This window comes from Amblyomma mixtum, chromosome 3, assembly GCF_055824585.1.
Source record: "Amblyomma mixtum isolate Tamu chromosome 3, ASM5582458v1, whole genome shotgun sequence".
Classification (NCBI taxonomy): domain Eukaryota; kingdom Metazoa; phylum Arthropoda; class Arachnida; order Ixodida; family Ixodidae; genus Amblyomma; species Amblyomma mixtum.
The window spans coordinates 364813841-364841819 of record NC_143014.1 but is presented as its reverse complement, the minus strand read 5'-3'; the positions used below and the strand labels follow the sequence as shown (position 1 = coordinate 364841819).

At 51.8% G+C, this 27979-nt stretch overlaps 1 protein-coding gene and 2 pseudogenes across 1 annotated transcript; 1 reads left to right on the top strand and 2 right to left on the bottom strand.

Annotated features, from left to right (window-relative positions):
* Window positions 1-2242: 2242 nt before the first annotated feature.
* Window positions 2243-2773, top strand: LOC149356642 (uncharacterized). The gene is made up of 3 exons (XM_089576396.1): window positions 2243-2266; window positions 2347-2520; window positions 2735-2773. The coding sequence occupies exons 1-3, from the start codon at window positions 2243-2245 to the stop codon at window positions 2771-2773; spliced, it is 237 nt and encodes a 78-aa protein (XP_089432522.1).
* A 7251-nt stretch (window positions 2774-10024) lies between these two features.
* LOC149356641 (uncharacterized) lies at window positions 10025-11026 on the bottom strand (annotated as a pseudogene).
* An 861-nt stretch (window positions 11027-11887) lies between these two features.
* LOC149356640 (uncharacterized) lies at window positions 11888-13077 on the bottom strand (annotated as a pseudogene).
* Between the last annotated feature and the right edge of the window lie 14902 nt (window positions 13078-27979).

Here is a 27979-nt window from a genome sequence, read left to right as displayed (position 1 = left end):
TGAAAAGACGCTCGTCGCAGTAACCAACGTTACTAGTTTGTTCTAGTAACGTTGGCAGTAACCGCGTCCGCCGAAGCGGAGACGCTGGTTGCCGGCCCTTCTGCGCCCTTGAAAAGACGCGCGTCGCAGTAACCGCGTCCGCCGAAGCGGAGACGTTGGTTGCTGGCCCTGCTGCGCCCTTTTTAAAGCGCGCTCGCGACAGCCGCTTTGTGTCGTCTGCTTCTCGGTTAATTTTTGTTTGTATCTTATTACATCGTGCCTCTTCATGCCAACCTGCTTTGCACCGGGGTGCAATAGCGGGTATCGCAACGATGACTCGACGGACTGTCATTTCTTCGGGCCGCCGAAAGACCCCATCGAGTTTAAAAGGTGGGAGCGTGCACTTCACAGAAAAGATCGCGAACTGACTTCGAAATGCAAAGTTTGTGATCTCCATTTCGAAGAAGAAGACCTTCTAAAGCACTATTGTCATGTAGTGCAAGTTAAGGAAGTGCTTTTGGAGAGAGGGAAATGAATGCTGGCACCAGGCGCTCTCCCGAGGCTGTTTCGTTCATTGCCGGCGCATATTTCAAAGCCAAAATGCACTAGCCGAAGAGAAAGCCTCCAGTGGATCGCGGTGCCTATTGTGTCGCGACAGCACTGCAAAGAGGTAACTTGGAGGATTCCGAAAGCGCATCAATGCATCCCGAACCGGACAGCTGCGCTGCAGAAAGTGATTTTAATCTTTACCGTCTGGAGTCCGCAGCATTACCGACAACGCAGTGGAAATTCGAATATTTTCGTGATGACACAACCGACGAAAGATGCGGCATATTTTACACTCGCCGTCTAGTGCAGGGGAACTTGCTTGTTGGGAAGACCATTCTGATTGCTGAGCGGATATCATGTACTGTGAACGCGTATAGCAAGCTGCACAAGAAGATCTCATATCACATTGAGAGTGTTTCTGACGTAGAAGCTCTGATGAAGCAGATCGATGAAATGAAATTGTGTGAGGGAGCCACATCTCAAAGCTCATGCGGAGGAACGAGATATCACAAGAACTGCTCTGTCATAACGTCGCGGCGAGTTTGTCCTTATTGCTTGAGGCTGCGTAGACAAATTCGGCAAGCAAAAAATTCTGAAAAAATAAAACATCTGCAACAACGAAAGGCACGACGTCTTAGAAAAGCCCTGCTGCGAGCTGCGGCAGCTAACAAGAAACGGAAGGTAGAAATATCGGAGTTAAAAGATAAGCTCGAGAAGAGCTCAGAAGAGCAACTAGAACGGCAGCTAGAAGGTCTTCCAAACCTGCAACGGCTGGCTTTAATCACGGCATTTAGGCAAATAAAAGCCAAAGCACTATCTGGAATCAGATACGATGCCGAATGGCTTCTTAACAGCATGCTTGTGAGACTGGCAAGTCCGAGAGCATACAAGCTTCTGAATGACCTCAAGATGCTACCACTATCAAGCATGAGTCGCCTAACTCAAATACTGAAGGGCATTCCCTGCAAATATGGATTTAATGCTGTTGCTCTTGAAGCAATCCAAAAGCAGATGGAAACAAAAGATGGCGTATGAAATTCGGCACTCTAATCTTGGACAAAATTAAGTTGAAACAATGTTATGACTTCAACAAATCTACATACACAGTCGACGGTTTCATCGACTACGGTGGTGTCGTCAGCGGAAATGTTAGCGAGCAGGCAGACCATGCGTTAGTTCTCATGTTCGTGCCAATGTTTGAAGGATGGGTGCAGTCAATTGCAAGCTTCGCAACCAAAATCGCAGCGCCTGGGCGCGTCTTGGCGGAACTGGTGCTTGAGGCCGTGGTGAGGCTTCACAAGTACGGAGCAACTGTCCTCAGCATTGTAAGCGATGGAGCGGGAAGCAACAAGTCCATGTGGCAGCATTTTGGTGTGAACGGCAGCATGGCTGGTACCAGCCACAAGATGCCACATCTATGCTTACCTGACGGCAAGTTCATATACTTTGTCTGCAATGTGCTACACATCATCAAGTGTGTGAGAAATCATCTTCTAAAGCACCAAAGGGGCCAAGTAAGTATAGCCATGACTAAATAATTTTCATTGTTTTGAGGAAAGTCGAACTGCTACCTTTTTTATTCACGTTTCAGTCTGGAACGCAAAACATAAATTTTGGTCACTATAAGTCTCTGTACGAAACGGAAAAGGACAAGCACCTCAAGGTGGTGCCGAAGTTGAAAGCAGCGCCCGTGCAGCCGAATAATCTTCAAAGAATGAATGTACGACTTGCTACGCAGGTAACCGTAAAAACCCGTGCTTAGGACCTTTGTTTATCACGCCACGTTAGTGTAAACATCATCCAACTGACCTTTTCCAGTTGTTCAGCCGGAGCACAGCAATTGCACTGAAGGTGTACCGAGACGCTGGCGTCACAGAGCTACGAGATTCCTCCGGCACCGAAGCCTTTACCAGGAGCACGAACGACCTTTTCGATGCTCTGAACGCAAGGCATCCTGCTGAAGGCATCAGGAAGGGTTCTCCTCGAATTCAGGTATGAGTCTAGGCTGCTTTTCTCTAATTTATTAACTGTACCGTATTCTGATAAAGGCACAAAGAGGCAGCAGGTATACAGTGAAGGCACAAAAAAAAAGTGGCAAACTGTTTTATGTGCTTTCTCTGTCCTTGTTACCGTCGTCTGCACCGTCTTCAGAATACGTTGTTTTATCTTCCCACTAGTACAACCGTTTATTTCTCTTCATACTTAGGTCATCAAGGACCACCTGGATATGTTAAATGAAACATAACGCAACCACTGCAACAAGAACATGCTTTTGTTTGCCTCATGTCAGACAACAGAATCGTTGTGGGTAACACTGCTATCCATTTTGGATATTATCGACGAGTTGCATAAGGCCGGCGTCCCGTACGTTTTGACAGCTTAGCTGAACCAGGACCCACTTGAGGTAAGAAACGCAAGGTATATTAACAGTATTAACAAGCGTAGACATTTCTGGGGCAGGGCATAGCAAAATCGCCTCAGTTTTCTTCACCGCTGCATCCTAGACAGACATAAATGTTATATTACGAAATGAGCCAATTCTTTCGGAGTTCAGTAACGAAGTTTTTTGTGTTTGTGTGTGTGAGCGGAGTTATACCTTCAGGCCGGTTTTGGGATGCGATCGAGACTTGAGCGTCGGTATTACTTTTTGATTGCAAGCACCTTGGATTTACAGAGATTTTTCGGCCTGGTTCGCTCCTTCAACGGTGACGAGGACCATCCAACCATCACCCAGTTCAGCCAAATCTACAGATTGCTGTCGCTGTATACTCCCGTCAAAACTGCCATCAAAGGGAACTGCTCTGGCACCTGCGAGTCAGTTCTAGTTTCCCTGCACGACAGCTTGACCTAGAAAGCCAAGGCTGCAGCTGAGATGAAATCAGCTGTCGAGTTAAAGCTTTCTAAAAACTGCAGTATGTAGTTCTCTCTGGGGACTACCATGAGGACGACCATGGCTACCACAAAGCCGACACTCAAGATATAGTTGTCTATTACCTGTGTGGATGTATCCATAAAAAGATGGAAAAAGTAATGTCTTGCACTGAGTGCAAGAGAGAGAGAGAGAGAAAACTTTTATTTAAAAAGAAGAAGGTTGCTCGAGCAACTTGGGTGGCACCCCTAGTCCAAGGCGCCACTGGCTTTAGCTGACTGACGGACTTGCTGAACCAACTTAAGTTGCTGATCCAGGGTCTCGCTGGTCAGGGCCACCTCCCACTGCTCATATGTCGGGATGGATACAGTTAAGTGTTTTGGTTTCGTTGTACATTCCCACGATATGTGGTAGAGCGTAAGGCAAGCTCCACACCAAGGGCATGTATTCTGATATTGAGTGGGGCTAATCTTGTGTAGGATGAACAAGTTAGGGAAAGTGTTGGTCTGAATTTTCCTCCAGTCTATGGCTGCGGAGGAGTCTAGTTTTATGTGAGGGGGTGGGTATTTTCTGCGCTCCAGCCGAATATGTTCTAATCTGTCACCATAGGTGCTAGGCATGGGCGAGGGGTAGGGATGAGGATCCGCCCGGTGGTTTAAATATCGGGCTAGATCGTTGGCTACCTCATTTCCAGCTAGTCCTTCGTGACCAGGTGTCCATGTTAGTCTGTGTGTTAGGCTGAGATTGCCAAGTAGCTGTGTTGCTCTTGAGGGAAGCCTGCCATTAAGAAAGTCTCGGCAGGCTTGTTGGGAGTCTGTTATACCGTGGGAGGACTCTCCTCTTTGGTCTTTATGTTTGATGGCAATAGCTATTGCCAGAGCCTCTGCAGAGGAGGGGTTTTCTGCATATATAGAACCTTGGAGAGCCGGTTTTAGTTGGTCGTCAATCGCAGTGACTGAGAACTTTCCCGGCGTGGGGTAGGCCCCAATGTCTACGTAAACGGCTTTACGGTCGCTTTCTAGGTGTTTCTCAAGTGCCTTTGCTCGCGCTTGTCGTCTGCCTTGCTGATGAGCATGATGCATGTGACGTGGGATTGGACTAACGGTGATCTTTTCTCGGGTTTTTAGTGGAAGAGAGGTTTTACTGCCTCTTGTCCCCAGCCCCGGCCATGTCCCTAATTTAGTCAGGATCGTCCTTCCCGCATTGGTTTTTAGAAGGCGTTCTTTTTGGCTTTCCAAGAGGGCTTCTTGGAGCTCGGTAAAAGTGTTGTGCAGACCAAGCTCTAGGAGTCGTTCTGTAGAAGTGGCTATTGGAAGATTGAGGGCAGTTTTGTAAGCCCCTCTTATGATTGTATCGATAGCTCTGGTTTCCACAGTGCCCAGTTTTTGGTAAGGGAGGCCGTATGTTATCCTGCTCAGAACTATTGCCTGGACGAGTCTAAGGGTGTCCTCTTCTCTCATACCCTTGCGGTGCCAGGTAATGCGGCGGATCATTCTTGAGATTTGATTAACTGTTGTTTTGATGGTTCTGATCATATGGTCGGATCTGAGGTTACTTTGAAGGCAGAGCCCCAGTATCCGGATCTTGTCCACTTCATTAATCTTGCGTCCACCCAGGAAAAGCTCAACTTCTCCTGGGGATGTGTAAGGGAGTTTGTGGAGTCTAATGACCTCAGACTTCTCCGGGGCACACTCCAGACCACTTTCCGCAGCAAATTCTTCAACCCTGTGTATGGCTTCTTGTAGGGCTTCTTCTTTTTGGGCTAAGGAGCCGTGTGTGGCCCATAGAGATATATCATCGGCATAGACCGTGTAGCCTATGTCGGGCTGCGTTTGAAGCTTTCTTGCTAGCTTTAGCATGGCAATATTGAAGAGGAGGGGGGATATTATAGCCCCTTGAGGAGTACCCTTGTTAGGCATGGGGATGGGATGAGAACGGACTTCACCAATGCCTATGGTGGCGGTTCTGTTGGAGAGGAATGCCTTCATGTAGTTAAATATCCTCTCTCCACAGTTTAGACGACTCAGCTCCTCTAGGATAGACTGATGGGAGACGTTGTCAAAGGCTCCTTTTAAATCCAGGGCTAACAGAAGGTTTTCTCCGTGGGTGGGTATTGTATTAAGCACTTCTTCGCTAATCCTTAGGAAGGCATCTTGTGTACAGAGACCTTTTCGGAATCCCACCATAGTGTAGGGGTAGAAGTTGTTATCTTCTATATAGTTCTCGAATCTGGTGTGTATGATTCTTTCATACAGTTTGCCCAGACATGAGGTTAAGGAGATTGGGCGGAGGGACTCTCCTGCCGGGGGTTTCCCGGCCTTTGGAATCATAATGATGTCCGCATGGCGCCACTCAGCTGGAACCTGGCCTTTCTCCCATAACTCCTTGTTATTGTATTTTGTTAGGTCTTTCAGATGGTCGTTGCTGAGGTTTCGAATTATAGCGTTGGTAACCTTGTCTCCGCCCGGTGCTGTGTTCCGCTGAGCTATTCTTGCTGCAGCATAAACTTCAGATACCGTTATGGAGGCGTCTAAGCCTGGATTTTGTTGTCCTTCATAGGTCAGGGTGCATGGAGGGGTGTGGTCTCCTATGTACTTGCGATGCATGGCTGTTATGAGGTCTTGGTCTGTGCCTTGAAACTTATGGGCAACTGTTTGGAGAGTTCGGCTGGTAACTGATTTGGCCTTATTCTGGTCGAGCATGCATCTTAAGATGGTCCATGTCTGGGCTGTGCTTAGAGTGCCTTTCAGGGAAGCACAAAACTCAGACCAGTTTTGTCTACACAGTTGTATAGCATATGCTTGCGCTTGCTGTGTAATCTTAGCAATTCGTAGTTTTAGTTTTCTATTGAGACGCTGCTTTTTCCAGCGTTTAGTGAGGCCTTTTCGAGCCTCCCATAGATGCAATAGGTGGCGATCTACGTCCGGTGCTTCTGCGGTCCGTTGGATGGTTCGAGTGTTGCTTGAGTGGGCATCTTTGATTAGTTGAGTCCACTCTTGAATATTTTTTAATGCCTCCTTCTGGCGGCGGGCAGTCTCTGAATTTTGTTCAGTCCGTGATGTGTACATTTCCCAGAGCTCTTCTGATTCTGACAGTTGGTATAGAGAGACTTATGATGTTGTGGTCGCTGCCCAAGGATTCCCCTAGGTTAGTCCAGGTTGCGTGATTAATGTTCTTAATGAAGGTGAGGTCTGGGCAGGTATCTCGGCTAATACTGTTCCCTGTTCTGGTAGGAGAGGTAATATCAGTGACGAGTTCTAAACCTAGCATTTCCACGGCTTCAAGTAGATTAGCACCTTTTTGAGAGTCGCTTATGTAGCCCCAGGAGCTGTGTCTTGCATTCATGTCTCCCAGAACTACCAAGGGGTTGTCCTGGGCTATTCTGGTGCATTCTGTTAGTATAGGCAGAAAATCTTCCTCCTTGCGGCTTGGAGGGCTGTAGATATTTAGGATAAAGATGCTCTGCTTTCCCCTCTTTTCCGGCAAAACTTCAACTAGGACATGGTTAATATCTATGAAGGGGTTGATATCTATGAGTGCAAGAAAGCTTTGACAGCTAGCCCTGAATATCATGCACTTGAGCCCAGACCACTTAGCTCACAGATTTGCGCGCGTTTAAGCAAGGGTGCTTGCGGCATCCTTCGCGGAAGTTTTTAAGGATGAAATGCTTTTAGCCCCCGTTGTCGGCAGTGTGGTGACGTCACGCCGAGACCGAGAGCCATCATCCGGGCACTGAAATCCACTCATCCGGGCACTGAAATCCACTCATCCGGGCACTGAAATCTACTCATCCGGGCACTGAATTCCAGTCATCCGGGCACTGAATTCCAGTCATCCGGGCACTGAATTCCAGTCATCCGGGCTCTGACTAGAAGGGAAGTTTATTCAACAGTGCAAACAAACAAATCATTGGAAACACACTCATGACTGAGGGCAAAACAAATGTATACAAAGTGGGTGGCCACCCAGAAACACCATGACCTTATTTTAACACACCGTACATATCACAAATTACCGCCTATAGTGCATAGAACGAACATTGGACAAAGAAGAATCAGCTTCCCGTAGCAACGAAGCACGGGGGGGGGGGGGGGCAAGGATCGTTCTCCGGGTGATTGGCCCTTTCAAAATTATACACCACCATCCTCGAACGAACCAGCATAGTCGGTAAAGAGAGGGGGGGGGGGTCGGCCCGGCTAATACCGCAGCGCCGGCATAACCAGCCGGCCTTCGTGCACGACAAAGAAGCGTGTGTGCCACCGTCGCAGAAACCGCGCCTCCCCATCCGCTGCAAGCCTTTCAGACAGGTATTGCCAGATAAGGAGACGCAGGCTCTGCAAAGCGGGGTACATAGCCGTCGCCGGTTGACGCCGGGCTTCGGCCTGACAGCGGCGACGCCACAAAACAAACATAGCGGACATAAACACTAGTTTGCCAAAATAATCCCGTGGTTGCCGGATGCCTGGCCCGGCACGAACTGAAAACATCCGATACACCTGCCACCACATTATCCGGGCAACACGGCACTCAAAAGAAAGTGTGTCGCGCTGTCTCGCGCTCCACATTGCGCGCACTGGGCGTTGGGCACAAGGCCCCATGATAAGAGGCGTTCGCGCGTGGGGAGGACTCTCCATCTCCTCCTCCACTCAAAGTCGCGGACCTGCGGAGGCAGACGACTTGTGCATCACGCGCGCCACTTGCGTACCGCGGTGCGCCGCTGGTCGTCGGCGCCAAGGCGCACGCACGCGATCATCTCGCTCAGCCGAGACGCGGGCGTCTCAGTCAGGTCGACTCCTGGCAAGTCAGTACAAACAGACTGCTTAAAACCAGCAGCCGCTCTATAGAAGCGCAGAGGCCTCTCGGCCTGTGGACCTATATGGCGCTCAGTGGTGAAGAAGCGCCTCACTGTGCTCATCCAATAAAACATGAGCGAACGCCCAAGGTATGCGTCGCTCTCCACCAGCGTGGTTACGAGCTTGGCGCTGAGCGCACGCGCCATGGTGGCTTCACAGGGCAGCCCGAGTCCTCCTCTAGAAGGCTGCAGCTGGCAAAGGCGTCGAGCGACCTGCGCCGTGCCACCGTCCCAGACAAAGGCGCCCACAAGGGACGCGAGCCGACCCGCCGTACGACGCGGCATCACTGCTACGCGGGCCACATAGTGGGCAAAAGCGCACGCGCGGCCCTTGATGACGCTCACCCTGGCCTCCATGGAGAGGCCGAACTGCGCTGCCATCCTTAGCGCGCTCGTCGTGCGCGCAACAACTTCATCCCATGTCCGGGACGACACACCGCTCTGCTCAAAAAGGACTCCTAGCACTCGGACCCCGTCCACGAAAGGAATGGGCACCGGGAGGGGATCGCTGAAAGTCCCAAAACGAAGCGCCCTGCTCTTGCTGGCGTTGAGCTCGGCACCAGACAGCGCCGCGTAAGTAGTAAATACGGCCAGGAAGGCCTCAAAACTCCGGGTGTCTCGGACGAAGATTGAAATATCGTCGGCATAGGCCGAGACGACGATTGTTTCCTGTCCTGTCAATGGAAAGCCGCGGATGCGTTCGTTGGAGGCGACGCTGCGCAGCAGGGGGTCCAAAGACAGGACGAACAGAGCTGGAGAAAGAGGGCATCCCTGGCGCACGCCACGTGTTACGGGGAAAGGAGCGGTGACTGACCCGTTCACCAAGAGTTCGGCCGTGAGGCCCGAGTACAACGATTTGATGCGCTCAATGAACCTGGCAGGCAGCCCAAAGCACCGCAAAACGGAGTATAAGTAGCGATGCTCTACTCTTTCAAAGGCCTTAGCTTGGTCTAAGGAAACAAAAACCCCGCTAGTCCCTTTCGCATGTGCGTATGCGAACACATCGCGCGTGAGCGTGAGCGACGCAAATACCGAACGGCCAGGAACAGCGCAAGCCTGGAAGGGGCTAACGAGGTTTGGCAAAAGAAGACGCAAGCGAGCGACGAGAATCGAGGCGACCAGTTTGTAGTCAGTATTGAGCAGGGTTATCGGCCGCCACGCCGCCGGGCATGACGACGTTGTTCCCTGCTTTGGTATCAACACGATTCGGCCCGCACCGAAAGACGGTGGCTTAGCTCCTTCCTCGAGGAAGGCGTTCACCAAATGCGTGAGGAAGTCCCCGAGCACATCAAAGAAGGTGTAGTAAAACCCGGAGACTAGACCATCTGGTCCGGGTGCAGAGGCGCGATTCATGTCGCTTAAGACTGCGTAGACCTCCTCCCGCGTGGCGCGAGCGCAAAGAGCCGATTCCGCGTCGTCGGGCGCGTGGGGAAGGGCGGCGCAAAAGGCGTCTACAGCAGCGTCAAACCCATCCCACTCGCACAGGCCTTGCGACGCAAAGAGATGGGCAAAGTGATCACGGAAGACGTGCTCGATGTCTTGGACCTGCTCGGAAATCGTGCTATCTGGCATAGTTACGCTTCCATTACGGGCCGGTCGGTCGCTCTTGTGGCGGCAGCTGTTCGCGTGAAAGAGGTCAGCGCGTTCCTGTGACAGCATGCGGAGATTCGCTGCGGTACAGGAGGCCTGGGATTCCTCATCCAGGATGCGGTGGTACCGGACGCGAAGAGTGTCCAGGTACTCTCGCATCGCAAAGGTGAGCTCACCCCCTTGCTTCACGATACGCATGCGGCGTAGCACGTCGTTGAGCGCCGCAGTCTTCCGCGCGTGCTTTGCTCTGCCAGCCCGAATGAGAACTTCTCGCCATCGTGTTTTCAGGGCGTCCCAAATCAAGGGACTGAACTCAAAGAGGGCAACAGAGTCCACCAAATCTGCACGGATGTCGCGAATGCTCTGGTCGTCCACCAAGAGTGAGATGTCCATTCTCCATGTAGAGAACGTCGCAATTCGGCCCGAAGCGCACCTCAAGGATACCGCGACAGGTAAGTGGTCGCCGAGTGCTCGGGCGCCTGGTGGAAATGGCACTACCTCGCAGGATACTAGTTGCGGCACGAGGGCTGGAGGTAGGTACACCCGGTCGATTCGACTGGCGCTACGGCCCCTAGCACGTGTGGCCACGAAAAGGTTCCCGTGCAGTTCGACCCACGCGTCCGTAAGGTGCAGCTGGCGAACCAGTTTGCCTAGCTCCTTGGCGTAATAATTGGACGCACCTTGACCGGGGCCCTGAATGTCACGCCACGAGTCTAGGACGCAATTAAAATCCCCCAGCAGGACATATGACACGGATTCAAGCAGGTGGGATGTAAGAGAGCGGAAAAACTCGCCTGTCAGAGATCGCGTGACGGGCGCGTACAGGTTTACAAAGCAAGTCCTCCGCCCGTCGAGGAAAATGTCCACCACCAGTACTCGACCATTGTAACCAAAGGTACAATGCGCACCTGCGCGGAAAGCCGGCGTGAGGAAAACAACGCCCACACCGCAAGACCGTGAGTCCGTCAAGGAAAAAAAAGCATCGACATGAAAGCGTGAACGGAAAGAAATAACGTCTGCAGGGGTGCGAAAATTACACTCCTGCAAAAACAAAACATCAATTTGGTACGAACGCGCAAGGTGAAGCACCTCCCGTTGCTTATCGGGAGAGCGAAAACCCTGCGCGTTAAAGGAGGCGAAACGAAAAACAGCCATCATGAAAATAAAGGAAGCAATCTAACAAAAATAAACAACGAAACAAGTAAACAAAACAAAACGTTGACGGACTCACAGTACAGTTCTGCGGATAGAGTCTGCGAGTGCGTTGATACACCGGCGCTGGGGGGGCGTCGAGGCGCTTGGGAGGCGTCCCGGGTCCCTGCTGGCGTCCTGGCTGGCGGCCCCGCGGCGGCGGGACGACGATGCCAAGCGGTGCTAATGGTTGCGCGGTGGAAAGGTCCGGCCGATGCGCGCGGCTGCGCCAGCAACACACAGTCACACACGCACCAACACACTCCACCGCGCAAACACCGTCCATCGTTCGCCAAACGCGCCGACGGAGCCAGCGCGCCGAAAAGATAACGGCGCCGTAGAGCGTCGAAAGAACGGCGCTCGGGCGGCCGCCGAGCAGGGAGGGGAGGAGGAAAAGGCCCAGCAGGGCCTGAAGTCCGGCGAGGAGGCGCCATGGCGGAAACTATTCGTTTCCCTCGACGTCCATGTGACGCCGTCGCCGTCGTCGTCTGCCGTCCTCGGTTTCTTCTTCGGCGCCTGGGTGGCCGAAGAGCAGGTCGCGCCGCCGTCCGACGACGAGGAGAGCTGGCGCTTGGGGTCGTCGAGCTCGAGAGCCTTGCGCGCCCCCCGCACCAACTTAGCTGCGCACGGGCCCTGCGGCGGCAGGGCGACCGGGATGTGCGGCGGCTTCGGTCGCGACTCGCTTGAGCCGTCGCTGCTCGGGGCGTCCTTCACGGGTGTGCGCAGGGCGTCACTGGGGGAGGGCGAGCCAGGCGACGTGGTGTCCGTGCCCGTGCCCTCGAGCTGCGCCGCCCCGCCATGGGCGCGTCAAGCAGCGAAACCTCCAAACTCGGAGGTTCCACAAAAGAGGACTCGCCCTACGAGTCGTCAGACTCGGACGAGGTCGATTCCGCGACGTCGGAGTTGCCCGTGGACAGCTCCGTCGCGGATTGGCCGGACGAGGTGCCCGCCGTCTCCGTGCCCGCCTGGTCGTCATCGGGCTTGGTCGCCGCGTCGTCCCGCACGTCAGCCCCCTCGAGAGGGCTCGCCGCCGCCTCCTGTGCCGCGCCGCTCGAACCGGCGCCAGCCCCCTCAGGTGTCGCCTTCGGCCCGGGTTGCACACCAGGCTCCTGGGAAGGTCTGGCTGCCGCAGCAGCCGCGGCCGCCGCGTAGGACCTCGGCACGACGCAGTCGGAGGACGGGTGGTCGCCTCCGCACCTCTTGCATACCGGCTTGCAGTTGGCGCCGATGTGTCCGTACGCGCCGCACCGGCCGCAGCGCACCGCCTTACACGTAGCGCCAAAGTGGCCCTCGGCGCCGCACCGGGAACAGACGCGTTTCATGCCTCGGTATTCAATCATGGCCCGTACACCGGCCACCGTCAGGAAGTTCGGCGGAGCCCGGGTCATCTCGAGCTTCACCAGGCGCGTCCCGTTCCCGATGCGGTTCCTGGACTGGAAGGCGACCTCGGTGATGGCGCGCACCTTCCCGTACGGTTGGAACGCCGCGGCGAGGTCCTCGTCGCTGACGCACGGGGGAGACGGAAAACCGTCACGTGCACCACTGGAACCCCCATCTGCTCCAGTGGCACCTCCTTTCCGGCGATGAGCAGCGAGCCCAACGCCACCATTTTCGCTGCCTGCTCCATGGAAGCCACGGCCGCCAGGAAACGTAAACCACCAAGGTTCTGCAAATATGTCAGCCCCCCGACTCCGAGCACCTCCTCGAGCAGGTCGATGAGGCGATCGGCCGGAACAGGTTCCGGCACAGTAAACAAAAAGCATTGCGCCTTTGTGGGGCGCACTGCAGGGCAGGGTCTCTCCATCGCGACGGGGCCCGGGTCACCACGGCAGGAGCGCGGCGCCGGGCAGCAGGACGGCAGGCAGGACCTCCGGGACGCTGGATCCGGGGGCCCGCCTGGACAGGAAAAGCTCGATGATCCGCTGGCTCGACGGGCAGCGTAACGGCATCCGGGCACCGTACGAGACTTAACGAGATTTAACGAGACTCTCTAAGCCCTCCTACGCGACCGGCATACAAGCGCCGGTTGGTCTCCAAAGGAGTCACAAAAAATAACTGCTGCCAGTGCCTTCTCAATGTTTATCAAGATATCAGTCGCTGTGCGTTTGATAATGCACGGAATTATAACTTCCGATTACTAATAACGCGTGCAAAAAGCACATAAATGCCACGATACACTTCGTTGTCATAAGTGATCTCTTAGGGGCTTCGCGCATCGAAGCAAAGCCCCGCAGGCGCACAGGGGCCCGGGGGAGAAGCGCTGCGTTGAAAGGGCAAGGCATCGCGCCGAACGGGTGGTGGCGTTCCTCCCTTCCATTACGGTGCGGTTCGGGTGTCCACCGAGATGGCAGAGAATTACTGCGCCATTTCCTTTCCTCAAAAAACCTTGCGTTCAAATGGCAAAGCATCGCGCTGAGCGGGTGGTGGCGTTCCTCCCTTTCTGTACGGTGCGGGTGTCCACCGAGATGACATTAGGCCCGTAAACATTTCATGCTTACTCTACTCTCGGTTACGGGAGAGGCAGAGATTTTTTTTTTACGATAAAGGAAATAGAGAAAACTGCACAGCATACACTTGAGAATGGCCAAATGGTCGGGGATCTTTTCTGGGAGGTTTTAGATAACCTGGAGGAATCGGGTGTCGTCCATTGGGGTGCTCCGATCACTACGAAGAGGTGACAGCCAGAGTTGTGAACTTTTATGTTGTGATGCGAATGCACTTCTATTGCAGAAAAAAGAACCGCGACGCGGAGCTTACAGAAAAAGTCAGAGTTGCAAGGAAAAAGGCCAAGTTACTTTGATCGATTTCATTTCCTCCTGCTGTGCAGTTTTGATCATCAATTTTGGTTTTAACTATTAGTTATTTCTGTGTATAGATTGTCTTGCATATGCGAATTATATTGCTTAAATGCTTCTGTCACATGTGCAATCATGGCATAATACATGCCCTACATATATGCACTTTGCAATGTTTATATGTAGATAAGCATGTAACAAATTGTTAGATTCTGCTGCGTAATCAAATATTTACCGAAGAGGAAGTAGCAATGTCATTTGCGTTGCTGTCGATTCTTGTAAATTTTTGTACACGTTGATGAAGTTCTCGAAGTTGGTTGGTGCATCTCATTTATTTTCGCATATGCCACCAGTATCTTTGACAATACTGCATTTTTGCTTGTTTTTCGTTGTTGCGTTCATGAATTCCTGATATTAACTTCTCTGAAAGTAGTGCCCTTCCAACACATATATATGCCTTCAATATCGTGTGTCTACCATTGCTGTCCAGTGCTAGTTTGCGAATGCATTAATTTCCCCTACAGACAATAAAAGTGTTTTTTTTTTTCGAGGAGGGGGACGTGGAGGAGATAGATGACATTTCTCAAGGTCGTAAAGCGAATCGAAGGACGACTTCCTGTCATTACGTGCAATAAATTTATTTTTCTTCTTCAAGAGGCTCGCTCTTGCTCTATTTTCACTGTGCGTGCGTTCCTTCCCACTGATTTCTCTTGCAGTCAGTTCATTAAAGAACTCCGCCTACACGACGTTCAGAAAACATAATAGTAAAACTTTTTTGACAATGATATCAGAGGTAGTGCAGCTGAGTCAAAAGCAGGACACTAAGAGAAACGCTTTTATTATAAGACGACGGAGGCCGTTTGCTTGTGTTCTGTGTTCACTGTCTCGTTTCACGCGAGTAGCAGACTTCAAGCACTCAGTGAATAGACTGCACAGGCTAAGCTGCAGCTTTCTGCACGCAATGCAGGCAATCTGCTCTGTACCGCAGCAAACATGACATTCACTACGGTCCCTCCTAAGGTAGAGTGCACGCACGCACTGAAACTTTGTCCGATCTGTTTACATTATAGGAACTATGCACTACGGTACGCGGAACAAAACACAAGCCATTGAGCAAAGCAAGAAACAATGCTCGCGAGCGTGTTGACAGCGTTTTTTCACTTTTTTCACAACATTAACAGCCTAATTTCGCATCACACAAACGTGTTCTCCACGATCACACGCAGCTTCGAAGCAAAAGCTGCCGTGATGGAAGTATTATTTTACTGCAGCCACGTAGAGCGCGAACGCAGCCCGCCAAAACCTCATATATGCCGGCCGCTCCACGCTTCCGCGCTGCGTGTAGCAGACGACGCGCCCGGCAGGGAGCAAGACTCGACTGCAGCGCCGTTAGTTCTCGTGACCGCCGCTTGGGACACTCTCCTCCGATGGGCGGTATGGGGAGCTGTGAAACTGAGTTGGTTCTAGTAACGTTGTGTCGGACCTCAGCCAGCACCTAGCAAATAACGCGTGTTGCGGAAATAAACGCGCCCCGTAAAATGCTTCTTTCAGCTAAACGGGCGCATTGTTCGAGCTCAAATTTCGCATAGTAATGGCATTTGGTCGGCAGAATTGTTTAATACCACGTTTGCTTGGGTTAATTACTTAATTCGAACAGAATAAGCCGGATGTTGACATCGTCTGCGGCGACGACGAAGGAAATTAAGCTGCTCTGTCAGCTATCGCACCGGTGGCGCTATCTCGTTTGTTAGTCTTGAAGAATCAGCAAAGGAGGGGGTTCGGGGGTTTGAAGACGCTCTTTCAACTGGTTTTTAAGCGAAGCATATTACTAGAGCTACACTACAGCCCGTCGAGCGCGGCGGTGGAGCTACCATTGACTACGTGACCACGGGACGTTTAGCGTGACCACGTGACACGACGTGACAACATGACGTCACAGCAGAGGAGAGATGGGCTGCCGGCTCGCGCGGTCGGCCACTGCGGTGGAGGCTCCACATCAGAGGCGCTGCAGCTTACCACGTGACGCTACAGCAGCGGTATAAAGCTGAGCTTGCCTCGCTCTCCGGGCACTTACGAGGCGGCCAGGTGTTGGGATGCCGCCTAGAAGCAGGGCTGATTTGAACGAGAAGCGAAAGCTTCAGCGTGCCGCAGAGACCGATGAAGAGCGGGATGAACGTCTGGCTAAGCGGCGTGCTCAATATGCGGCTCGGCGACAATGTTCTACAACAACTGAAGAACAAAGCGAGGAACTTTACCAAGTCTAGCCATCAATATGCTTCGCATCTGACTAGGCTTAACCTTAGTTAAGCCTCAGCCATTTTTTAATGGTCACAGAAAACTTAGCTTGGCAAAACTAAGTTTTCAGCAAGGTAAATTTTTTGTGAGCATTAAAAAACCAGTTGAAAGAGCGTCTTCAAACCACCCGAACCTCGCTCTATTGCTGATTGTTCACGACCAACAAACGAGATGGCGCCACCGGTGCGATAGCTGACAGAGCAGGTTAATTTCCTTCGTCGTCGCTGCAGACGATGTGAATATCCGACTTATTCTGTTCGAATCAGGTAAGTAGCCCAAGCAAACTTGGTATTAAACAATTCTGCCGACCAAATGCCATTTCTATGCGAAATATGAGCCCGAACAATGCGCCCGTTTAGCTGAAGGAAGCATTTTACGGGGCGCGTTTATTTCCGCAACACGCATTCTCAAACAGCTCTTTGAAAACTTTGAAGTGTGAACAGCTAGGTTATCCACACAGGTGTGAGGGCGAGATAAAAGTAAGTTTGAGCGGATAAGTTTGAGCGGATAAAAGGACCGCGACTGGCACAGGGCACGCTTGATAGATCAGCGCTCGTATTGTCTTATTGCATCTGTTTTCTTCTTATTTGAGATGCCCCGCCGCGGTGGCTCAGTGGTTACGGCGCTCGGCTGCTGACCCGAAAGACGCGGGTTCGATCCCGGCCGCGGCGGCCGAATTTCGATGAAGGCGAAATTCTGACAATGTTCTGTTCTGCCGCAGTCTTTGATGCGACAAACGTTTTTGCCATGGTTTATGCCGCATCAATTCATCATTTCCGTCTCCTAGCCCTATTTCTCATTTCTGCATGCTGCTTTCTGCTATCAGCCGTCACTATGCATCCATCAGACAATAGTTTGGGCGTTGATAGGCCATGCAAGCTCCGCCTCCTCAGGAACCCTTTAGATGCGCACCGCGCCGTCAAGAGCATGACCACTGCCTGCGGTGAGTGGTAAGGACCGTAGTTTCTCGCGATTCCGCAAAAAAATAAAAAATCGGAGATTTTAGCCCGCACCCCGCCATCTTTCACAAAGAAAAAAAAGGGGAAAGGGGCACGCTGAAATACAGACTAAACGGATAGGTCCAAGTTATTTAAAAGGCAACGCTTCAAACGAGCGCGCCACAGTCTAGCGAAGCAAATCCTCCTTTAGGGTTATGCACGCACATCACCCAGCAGCAGCCGCGCCGTCATGATCTGTGCCGCCGGTGCTCGACGTTTCGAGCTGTCCAGCTCCAGCACCCGTTTGCCCTTCTTTGCTGTCCTTACTTCGCACAACTCCTGCAGTGCCTTTTATTTCGTAACGACCCGTACCGACTTTCTGCATCCACTTCCTCGCCCCGCGTAATGCTTCAAAATCACTGAAAAGCGGGCATCTCCTGGCAGCTGGCAAGCCTAATGGCAAAGGTTGCTTTTGCAACGTTGCACAGCTCGGAAAGAAAAAAAATAACACTTGCGGATTCTTTATCAGTTCACGGAATGTAAAACTTTTCGCCGCAGAAAGTCAATGGGCCCTAGCATATGACGTAAATAAGTCGGTGAATTACCGGCGGTGCTTGAGACGCTGCAGCGGATTCCTTTTGCAGCCGGCTCCATGTCGTCTGCCGCGGAATTTTCGGTGATAGCGCATCTGGCTCCAAATACGCGCGGTAGCGCTTTTTGGGAGGCATGATGGAGCACCTCCTTTGCACGCTTGTAGCAGGCTTGTACAAGTACAGGAGGCGTTGGCTTGTATAAGGTGCAAGAACGAGCACACTGAAGGCAGACGGAACGCACAACCAAGGAGACGACGACAGATTGCGCGGGAAATTCCACGCACCCGCCTCTCATTTTTTTTTATAGCGTGCCTCGATGCGCGCCCGCCTCTCCCAGCAAGGCAAACGCTTCAAGCTAGCCAAAAAGAAAGTAACGTTTACAAAGTTCACTACTACATTCACAGCATATAATACAGATAATAGCTCAATCTGTTTCAGAGCAACGCGCTAAAGCTGTGTGCAGTCTTCTCAGCATGTAATTTTTTTTACAAGACTACAGCAACCGCACGCACCATTACGTTGTTAAAATATCATGTAGAGAGTTTGTTCTTACTACGCGAGGTTGGTGACGCAGTGACGCTTGTTCACGAGTAACTATCAGCTGTTTCTCTGTTACTCCCTGAGCAGTACCAAAAAATCGCGGTTCAGCAATAGTTTTTTACGTCTATGTGAAGTTTCTTCTCGACAGCGTGAAAAATGTGACGTCGTCGGTGCTGATGAGAGGTTTTCATCCGAAGAGCATAAATGATTTTGTGGCGGGACAGATATCATGTGTATCGAGAAATCAAAGGGCGGCTATTACGACGCAGAAATCCTTCAGATGACAGGTAAGAACACCTTTATTATTCTCTGAGTACTTTTGTAATTTCTACTTTGCGGTAGCTGTAGCTACGCGTGTTTTGTCAGTTCCTTTAATGTACACGTAGAGCGTTGGCTGATATTGAAACCTCCTTCATTCAGCCTCTATGTATGTACTACCGCCGTGAGCACGCTTAACACGAGCGCTCGAGCGATTGTCTTTCACTGACATTAGTGCCGCTGGGCGTCGGCCGCTGCGTCTGAGACAAAATTAAAGTGCAAGCAGTGCACGAGCTGTCTCCAACCTCCGCAAACATACCGTGCAGCGTGGTGTCGGACTCAGCGCCCATCGCTCAGAGGCTGTAATATCAGCGCAGGATGCGCACTCGAGCGTTCCTCTTAAGTGTGCTGACGGCGGTAGAGCACTTGAATTTGCTTGTCAGGGCTATAGGAATGTGTTCTTGAGCTTTTCGTAACGCGCACCGCTGTTGTGCAGTTCTGACGTTCAACTTACAGCTTTGCGAATTCCGTCCTGCTTGCAGCATGTTGCATGTTGATGGATGTAACGAAATTAATCTGGCAGTGTCCGGTAGATGGTAGAGTCGCCCGGCTGAAATTCTCCCGGCACCTCCATCAACTGGGCTCCGTGAATGCGTTTGTTTTTTGTTTTTGTTTTTTTTTTCACTGGCGGCACTCTAGGCACCCTTCAATTGTAGTATTAAACTGTCTTATGTACAAGTGATGAGTGGCTGGTCTTCCCAGGGTGAACCCTTTGCGTTTGAGGGGGGGGGGGGGGGTTGTGTGTATCACGTGGGACTAGTTCGGAAGCATAAAATGTATAGTTCACTGCTCTCGGTTCAAGCTCAGTTAATGACTACGTCCTAGCTACGTGTATCGAATATTAAACTGAGAAGGCCTCCGTAGCCGAGGAAGCTGCCAAATGTGACAGAGGCTCTCACGCCACACTAGGTAGGAAGTGTCGAGTCTGCATTGTTTCTTGAAAACTTGGTATGGATGCGAAATTCTAGAGACCCCGTGTACTTTGCGGTCAGTGCACATTAAAGGATGCAACGAATTTAAAGTCGCTTGCAAATGTTTTCAGTGCTTAGAAATGATGCTAAGAAGCATTTACACCAAGTATGAGTCTTCTGAGCTGAGCCGGCAATTTATTATGAATTTTTAAATACAGTGTTTTTTAAAATTCACGGGTCGATTGGTGTTTTCGTAGTGATCGATCTTGAAACTCACACTGGGAAAATAGACATCACTAGTCCCGTGACGTCGGAAGGCCACCACATGCCGTCATTCGCTGGAGCTACAGCAGCCACGACGTCACGGGCACACTTCCGATAGCTGTGAAAATCGTCTGCTTGTGCCGCCACGCGACCCGCTCGGGCAAGCGCGAGCCAGGGCATTGCCTTCACGCATATATTTTCAATTTACCTCTGCCACCTCTTTCTGTCGGGAGCCCGGCAGCCACTCGCAGTGCCTTTGTCGCAGTGACAAGCAGAGAAATCCGACGCGCGCCACAATCCAGGAAGGCAAAGAGAGACCGGAGAGACGCTGCTGACGCTGCTGCTGGGGTGCTGGGTGCAACAGCCGGAAGTCACAAACCGAACGTCAGCAGATGACGTTGTGAAGAACTGTGTACGGGAGGCCTATAGGCATGGCCCAAAAGAACTCTCTCCACCGACTAGCACCAGAGACACTGTGTCTGCCTTCCAAATTATCGCCCTGCCCCGTCAGCGAGGGCGGTTGTGTGGAATGCGGCGGGCGCAACAGAAAGAGGTGCGAAGTAGCCAGAGGGCTAGGGAGGACAGGCCGCGCGGGGAGCCCTGCGCGACCACACGCGTCCCTGCGGCCCATTTTGCAGCGCGTCCCCAACTTCCCCCCCTTTGGCGCAGAGACAGGCACGTTTGTGCGTTTGTTTGTGCGCGCATGCACGCCTGCAGACGGCCTTGTTGCGAGGTACGGGCTGTGGACTCGGAGAAGACTAGGAGTTGGGTCTTTATTAAGGGAAGTTAACTCAAAACAAAAGAGGGCCCCAGGCCCTTGGAAAGTACAGACTGGCTCCCCGAGCAGCTGCTGTCTTCCGCTGCTAGGGGAGGACTCTCTTTGTCCGTTGACGGCCAAGTTTTCGAATGCCGTGGTCGCGTGACCAAGCCGCGGTTCTTGAAAGAGACCACCCCGAGTTCCGATGCGAGAAGAGAGAGGACAGCCGTGATCCTCATAAACATGTCAATTTCGAGAGGAGTGCGTCTTCGGCTGAACATGAGCCCCGTGTTCGTGAAGAGGCCGGCACCCTGCGGCGCCGAGGGTAGGCCGGAACGCTCGCGGCACAGTTTCCCGGAGTTCGCGGGCCCACAGGCCAGCAGTGTCTTGCAACGCAACGGCCATACTAACGGCTCGAGGTGACGAGGCAGGCCGGCAAGCTAGCACCAGAAGGGCTCCCAGCGGAGGAGGCGAGAGGCTGGTTTAGGGGAACCGTTGCCCTCCGAGGGACACCTGATCCCCTTCGACACATCCCCAACTGGCCGCCGGCCTCCGCGTCCTAACGGCCGCGGCTTCGTGGAAAAATCGGCGGGCGCCCTTGGTAGCCTGCGTGAGCAGCGACGACGAAAAACCATTGGGCGAGGGAGGACACCGAAGGAAAGAAAGAGAGTCCTCAGAGAGACGCGTCGGGGACAGAAGAGACAAAGGAGAGAACGAGCAGGGACGGGCGAAGTGGACGGAAGGAGATCGCGCTGGTCTGTAGTCGGTGAGGCCGGACCCGAGGGCATCCGCAGCAAACTGACCGCCAGCCGAGACGCCCGAGAAGCCTGACGCCACCACCCGTCATAGTCACCGAAACGTGGGACCATCACCAGGCTGAGCGCCACCCCCGCCAGAGCAGCCAAGCAGCGAGGCACCTGTTGGCCGGACCGCACCGACGCCTAATACAAGACAGCGGTGAGCGGAACTCCCAGTTACACCTTCAGGCAGAGAGTGTGAATAAATTAGGTTGAATCGGAGGCGTTGTGTGTTGGCTCAATTCTCCTCGCTTCAGCAGAACCCGTAGATAGCAACAAACAACTGTGTTGCATTGTGACTGACCCCCGACAGGCGGGAACGTCACAAGTGGTGGCAGCGGTGGGATGCTGCTGAAGTTTTGGTGCGAGACTATTAACCCTCGTACCCGAGGAGAAAGGGGCCAACATGTCGCTACAGGAATCACCGAGTCTTCATGAGGGGGCGATAAGAGCAAATGAGATGCTGTTGGGAGCTGTGATTCCATCATTCACGGGGGGTGATAACGGTCCCAAAATAAGGGACTTTCTGAAAATTTTAGAGCAGGTCGGTAATCTGGGCGGATGGCAGGAGAAACAGTTAGTCGGGATGGCGAGATGTAAGATGGTCGGGGCTGCTCTGGACTTTGCATGGTTGGACGAGGAGGTGGCAGGCGTGACTTCGTATAAATCGTTCAAAGCGCTCGCACTGAAACGATATGATACTGAGCCGGCGTGCAGGAAGTTTAAACAGTTTCTAAGAGGAAGGCAGATCATTGGTGAGAATGTACGCTCGTTCGCGAGCCGGCTGCGTAGGCTCGGAACGGAGGCTTTTGAGGATGTCGATGGCGATGACGCGTCGAAGAGAGAAGCGAGGCGCGAAATCCTTAGGGAGCAGCTGACCTCTAATTTTCTGAATTGGCTCCGTGATCCGGTAAGGAGATTTGCTCTGTCACACGATCCCAAGACATTCGAAGAGGCAGTAGAGGTAGCGTCTAGAGAAGAGCAGTTAGAGGAAGTGAAGAGCACGATCACCGCGAATGTCCGACTTGTAGAAAGCAGAGGGGAGACGGGTGATTATCGTGAACGTCTGGATCGGCTGGAGAAGATGCTCGAAGAGGTCCTTCGGATACGTGAGGGCCCTCCATCTGGGCAGGCGCGAGAATTGAATCGACGCGTCAAATCAATCGCCTGCTTCTCGTGCGGCAGGTTAGGGCACATCTCGCGTTTTTGTCGTCTTCGTCAGATATCGCACGGGCACATTTCAGGGCGCTTGGACCACTCCGAGCAGCGTAAGAAGGAAGGCGAGGGGAGCCCTGAAGGTATCAAGGAGCTAGATAAAACATCAACTGAGAGCCGTCACGAGCGAGGGTGTTCAGAGGTGGTAGTGAGCCTATGCACGGACAAAGCAGAAGGAGTTCGCGAGCCAAGGGAGGCCAATCGCCATTCAGACGCGCTCAGCAGCGCAGCGGACGCAAGGCTAACCGAGGTTCCCCCTGTGATTAAGCAGACCCGCCTGTACGAGGAGCAAAGGAAAGATTTGTCTGTGCTAAAATTGATAAACGAGTGCGACAGCTCCGAAGGAAAAGAGTCCGGACTGTATAATTTGGACTCTTGTGGTATACTGCGTTTCAGAGACAAAGCGCACGGCGCCTCCGACCGAGTAGTTGTCCCTTTGCTAATGAGGAGTGAAGTTGTGAGGTTATCCCACGATATCGAAGGCGGAGGACATTTAGGATTTCAAAAGACCCGCCGGGCGGTTAGCAAAGGCTATTTCTTGCATGGACTGAGACAAGATGTTGCAGAACACTGCAGAAACGGCCAGTGGAGAAAGAAACCGAGGGTCAGCGAATTGCACGGACCACCTCCTGATCTTAGTGTGACTTAGGGGAAGTCTGGGAGTTGCCACGACCATTGAACTGTGCTCATGATTTCTGTGGTTACGTGTTTTACTTACAGGGCGGAATTGTCCGCCGTGGGAAATTTACTCCTCTGCCTGGGGGGACTGAGGGTCCGCCCACATTGTGCCGTGTTGTGAAACCAGTACTTGTGCGCGTGGACGATGTTTAGCGGCTTTGACATACTCGAAATCTCACTGCTGCCATAAGATTGAGTTGCGAACTTTGCTAAGTACTGTTGGTGGTGAAAGTGCGGTGACCACGAAATTTTCATAGAAAACTTCTTTATAAGAAGATGGGGTTGTGAAGAACTGTGTACGGGAGGCCTATAGGCATGGCCCAAAAGAACTCTCTCCACCGACTAGCATCAGAGACACTGTGTCTGCCTTCAAAATTATCGCCCTGCCCCGTCAGCGAAGGCGGTTGTGTGGAATGCGGCGGGCGCAACAGAAATACGTGCGAAGTAGCCAGAGGGCAAAAGAGGAGAGGCCGCGCGGGGAGCTCAGCGCGACCACACGCATCCCTGCGGCCCGTTTTGCAGCGCGTCCCCAACTTCCCCCCTTTGGCGCAGAGACAGGCACGTTTGTGCGTTTGTGTGTGCGCCCATGCACGCCTGCAGACGGCCTTGCTGCGAGGTACGGGCTGTGGACTCGGAGAAGACAAGGAGTTGGGTCTTTATTAAGGGAAGTTAACCCAAAAGAAAACAGGGCCCCAGGCACTTGGAAAGTACAGACTGGCTCCCCGAGCAGCTGCTCTCTTCCGCTGCTAGGGGAGGACTCTCTTTGTCAGGTGAAGGCCAAGTTTTCGAATGCCGTGGTCGCGTGACCAAGCCGCGGTTCTTGGAAGAGACCACCCCGAGTTCCGATGCGAGAAGAGAGAGGACAGCCGTGACCCGCATAAACATGTCAATTTCGAGAGGAGTGCGTCTTCGGCTGAACATGAGCCCCGCGTTCGTGAAGAGGCCGGCACCCTGCGGCGCCGAGGGTAGGCCGGAACGCTCGCGGCACAGTTTCCCGGAGTTCGCGGGCCCACAGGCCAGCAGTGTCTTGCAACGCAACGGCCATACTAACGGCTCGAGGTGGCGAGGGAGGCCGGCAAGCTAGCACCAGGAGGGCTCCCAGCGGAGGAGGCGAGAGGCTGGTTTAGGGGAACCGTTGCCCTCCGAGGGACACCTGATCCCATTCGACACATCCCCAACTGGCCGCCGGCCTCCGCGTCCTAACGGCCGCGGCTTCGTGGAAAAATCGGCGGGCGCCCTTGGTCGCCTGCGTGAGCAGCGACGACGAAAAACCGTTGGGCGAGGAGGACACCGAAGGAAAGAGAGTCCTGAGAGAGACGCGTTGGGGACAGAAGAGACAAAGGAGAGAACGAGCAAGGACAGGCAAAGTGGACGGAAGGAGGTCGCGCTGGGCTGTAGTCGGTGAGGCCGGACCCGAGGGCATCCGCAGCAAACTGACCGCCAGCCGAGACGCCCGAGAAGCCTGACGCCACCACCCGTCATAGTCACCGAAACGTGGGACTGTCACCAGGCTGAGCGCCACCCCCGCCAGAGCAGCCAAGCAGTGAGGCACCTGTTGGCCGGACCGCACCGACGCCTAATACAAGACAGCGGTGAGCGGAACTCCCAGTTACACCTTCAGGCAGAGAGTGTGAATAAATTAGGTTGACTCGGAGGCGTTGTGTGTTGGCTCAATTCTCCTCGCTTCAGCAGAACCCGTAGATAGCAACAAGCAACTGTGTTGCATTGTGACTGACCCCCGACAGGCGGGAACGTCACAACGTAATCACGGGCGGGGCCCAGTCCCAGAGCTGGTTTCTTTATTTTCTTCAGGTGCCCTGCATGTACGAGTTGAGGGTGGAGAGGAGAAGCGTAATTTTTAATCGTTTATAACTTCGTTGTTATTGATGCTAGCTCAAAAATTCTTGCGCTGGGATGACGAGTGATGGAATACCTACCAGCCATCTGCTTTACATAATCTCAATTAATTTATTGCATAGTCCCTTTAAAGAACCCCAGGAGGTCCAAATTTCCGGAGCCTTTCACTATGGCGTCCCTCATAGCCCGAATCGCTTTGGGATGTTGAACCACCATAAACCGAAAACCTGGGGCTGCACTTTCACATACCAAAGTTCGTTACTGCTTCTGAACAGTGGCGAAAGTGATGCATTCTGAAAAAAAAAATATTACTCAATTGAGCAGCCAGTCTGTGGTGAGTGTTGGGGGAATTGTGGCTGACAGCAGAATGGGCACGGTCAATTAAATAATTTAGAATAGAAGGTGCTGTAAAAGGCTTGGTGAAGGAAATATAATAAAGCATTATCTTGCATTTTATCATCACAATCAATGTACGAAAAATTGCGCGAACGCAGTCTTAAGAGACACTTCTTTTCTTCCCAGAATCCAAAGAAGAAATGGACGATTATATTTCAGCTCGCAGACATCGCAGGCTAGTCGTGCACCCACCAAAACGTCCAACAGACGTGGCACGGGATAAAGTATGTATGCGCAATTGAAATATGAGCCTTGTAATGAAATGTGATGTTTAATAGGTTTTCAGCAACGTTGTGTCACATGCAGGCAGTTTGCATCCAAAGAAATTTATTTTTTTGTAATGCCAAGCACAACATGAGTGAATGTGTTCTGACACTGTGTTAACTGCTCCAAATGTAGCTCAGGCAAATTAACTAGTGCGGAGATCCAGATGTGGGTCATTCTAGCACTCATGGTGTGTTACTTTATTTTTCTACGCAGTGTTTTTCAAGCATTACGCAACACAGAAGGGCTGCACGGAGGAGGACATGACGCAGGCCTCAAAAAATATCACGATGTGGCTTTTGCAGAAAGCGTACAAGCTGCGGCGACAGAGGCCTTCAAAATAAATGTGTCGCAGCTTTCGTGAGCATAGCAAATTGCATTTTTTTCATCCGAGAAGTGGCATGGGATTTTTTTTCCATGCAACTTTCACCATATCATGCACCATTATGCCTCACCATACACACCGTATGCATCTGGCAACAGCATAAAGGCAGCAGGGCATATGCCAGGCTCGTGAGGCGAGCCTGTATGCCTGTATGCATGGAAACACCAGCCATGTCTTCTGGTGTTAACGCCAGACGCGGCCTGGTGGATTTTAAGCCCAGAAACACCAGCCTGGAAACACCAGGCACAACCTGGTCGGTTTCTAAACTCCAAAAACACCAGCCCGGAAACACCAGAACCGTTTCTGAATTTCAACCCTGGTGTTAACACCTCATACGGTCTGGCGGAATTTACAAAACAGAAGGAAAAATTTGGAAGAACACAAAAGAAACAAGAGAAAACGAATGACGTGCAATCTTCGTTCACAGTGAGGAGATACATTCCGAATTAAGAGTAGTTGGCAAACAGTATTTTTACACTTGACGCCCATAATTTGTTCGGGTGCGAGGAACTGCCCAGCGGTCAGTGCTGCATGGGTTGTACACATTGGTTCACAATGCTAATGAAGCAAGATCTTAGAGGTATGTGTCATTTTTGGATGTGCAGCGGCAGTAGCGTGAACTAAGCACTGAATTGCGGTGACGGGCAGAATCTGCAATTTATCAAAGATTGGTTTTGTCTGTATGTTAAAGTTGGCATATTTAATGATACGTATTGCTTTTTTCTGTAACCTAGACAGAATGTTAATATTAGTTTGTGTGGCAGTGCCCCAGATAAAAAAAAACAGTAGCTCAACGTGGAAAAGAAACAATGAATTATAAAGTAGCAATTTAATGTTTTGTGGCAAAAGAAACTAGTCACGACAACAAGCCGACTGAGCGATCGAGTTTAGAACAAATATGGGTGACCTGCGAGTTCCAACACTTGTTCTCGTGGAAAATGACGCCCAGGCTCTCTACTTGTGACTTTTTCTCTATGTTATCAGAGCCAATATACAGGTTTATATCAATTAGTAAAACACGTTGCGGGGCTAGTTGGTTATGCATTTTCTTTTCTTCAAATTCAAGCAGCACTAACGAATACTCAGCACCCGTCCTTTCATGTCGTCTCTGTATTCGTCTTAAAAGTAAGTGCTGCTTAAATTTGAAGGTTGATATCGGTATCTATTTTCTTGTTGCGAGGACGGAATACTAAGGCTTTTGTCTTGGAGGTGTGAAGAATCAGTGAATTTGAAATGCTCCTGTTGTTTGTCAAATCGAGTACCTTATTAGCTTTGACTTGCAGTTCGGGTAAAGACGGGCTGGGCAAAAGTAAGGTAGTGTCATCGGCGTAAATTATGGAGTGGCTATTTGAGTCTATGTTAACTATGTCATTCATGTAGATGTTAAAAAATAGGGGTCCCAGAATACTGCACTGCAGGACACCGCGACGGACCGTTCTCAGTTCAGATTTAAGATCACTAATTTGGACCTGTTCCTGGCGATTCCGCAGGTGGCTCTTCAGAAGGACTGTAAAGATTCCAGGAAAGGCATCGTGCAGACCGCAACTGAAGGTACGGGCTTTTAAAATCATATGAGCTATTTGGAGATCTCTCGCTTCGATGCGTATTTGTGCTGCGTGTTCAATAATGACACGTGCAGCGCATGCTACTCTGGAATAATTGCTGCGCTTACCGCGACACAATATATCAAGAGCTGGATTTTTAGGCCTCCGCAAAATAGAAATGTTACGTTGCTGGAAGGCTTCTCAGTGTAAAGCAACGCCTCAGTAGGTATTACTGTTTCCACTGCGATATTTTCAAGCCTGATTCGTGCCGGGCAAGTGCTTCAGCCCAGTACCTACATGCCACCTGAAGATGCAGTCGGGACAATAGTTAGCAAATTAACGGTATGAAAGCACAGTGCTCTCCAAACCAGCATTATTTCTCTCCACCTTCATGCCATGGTG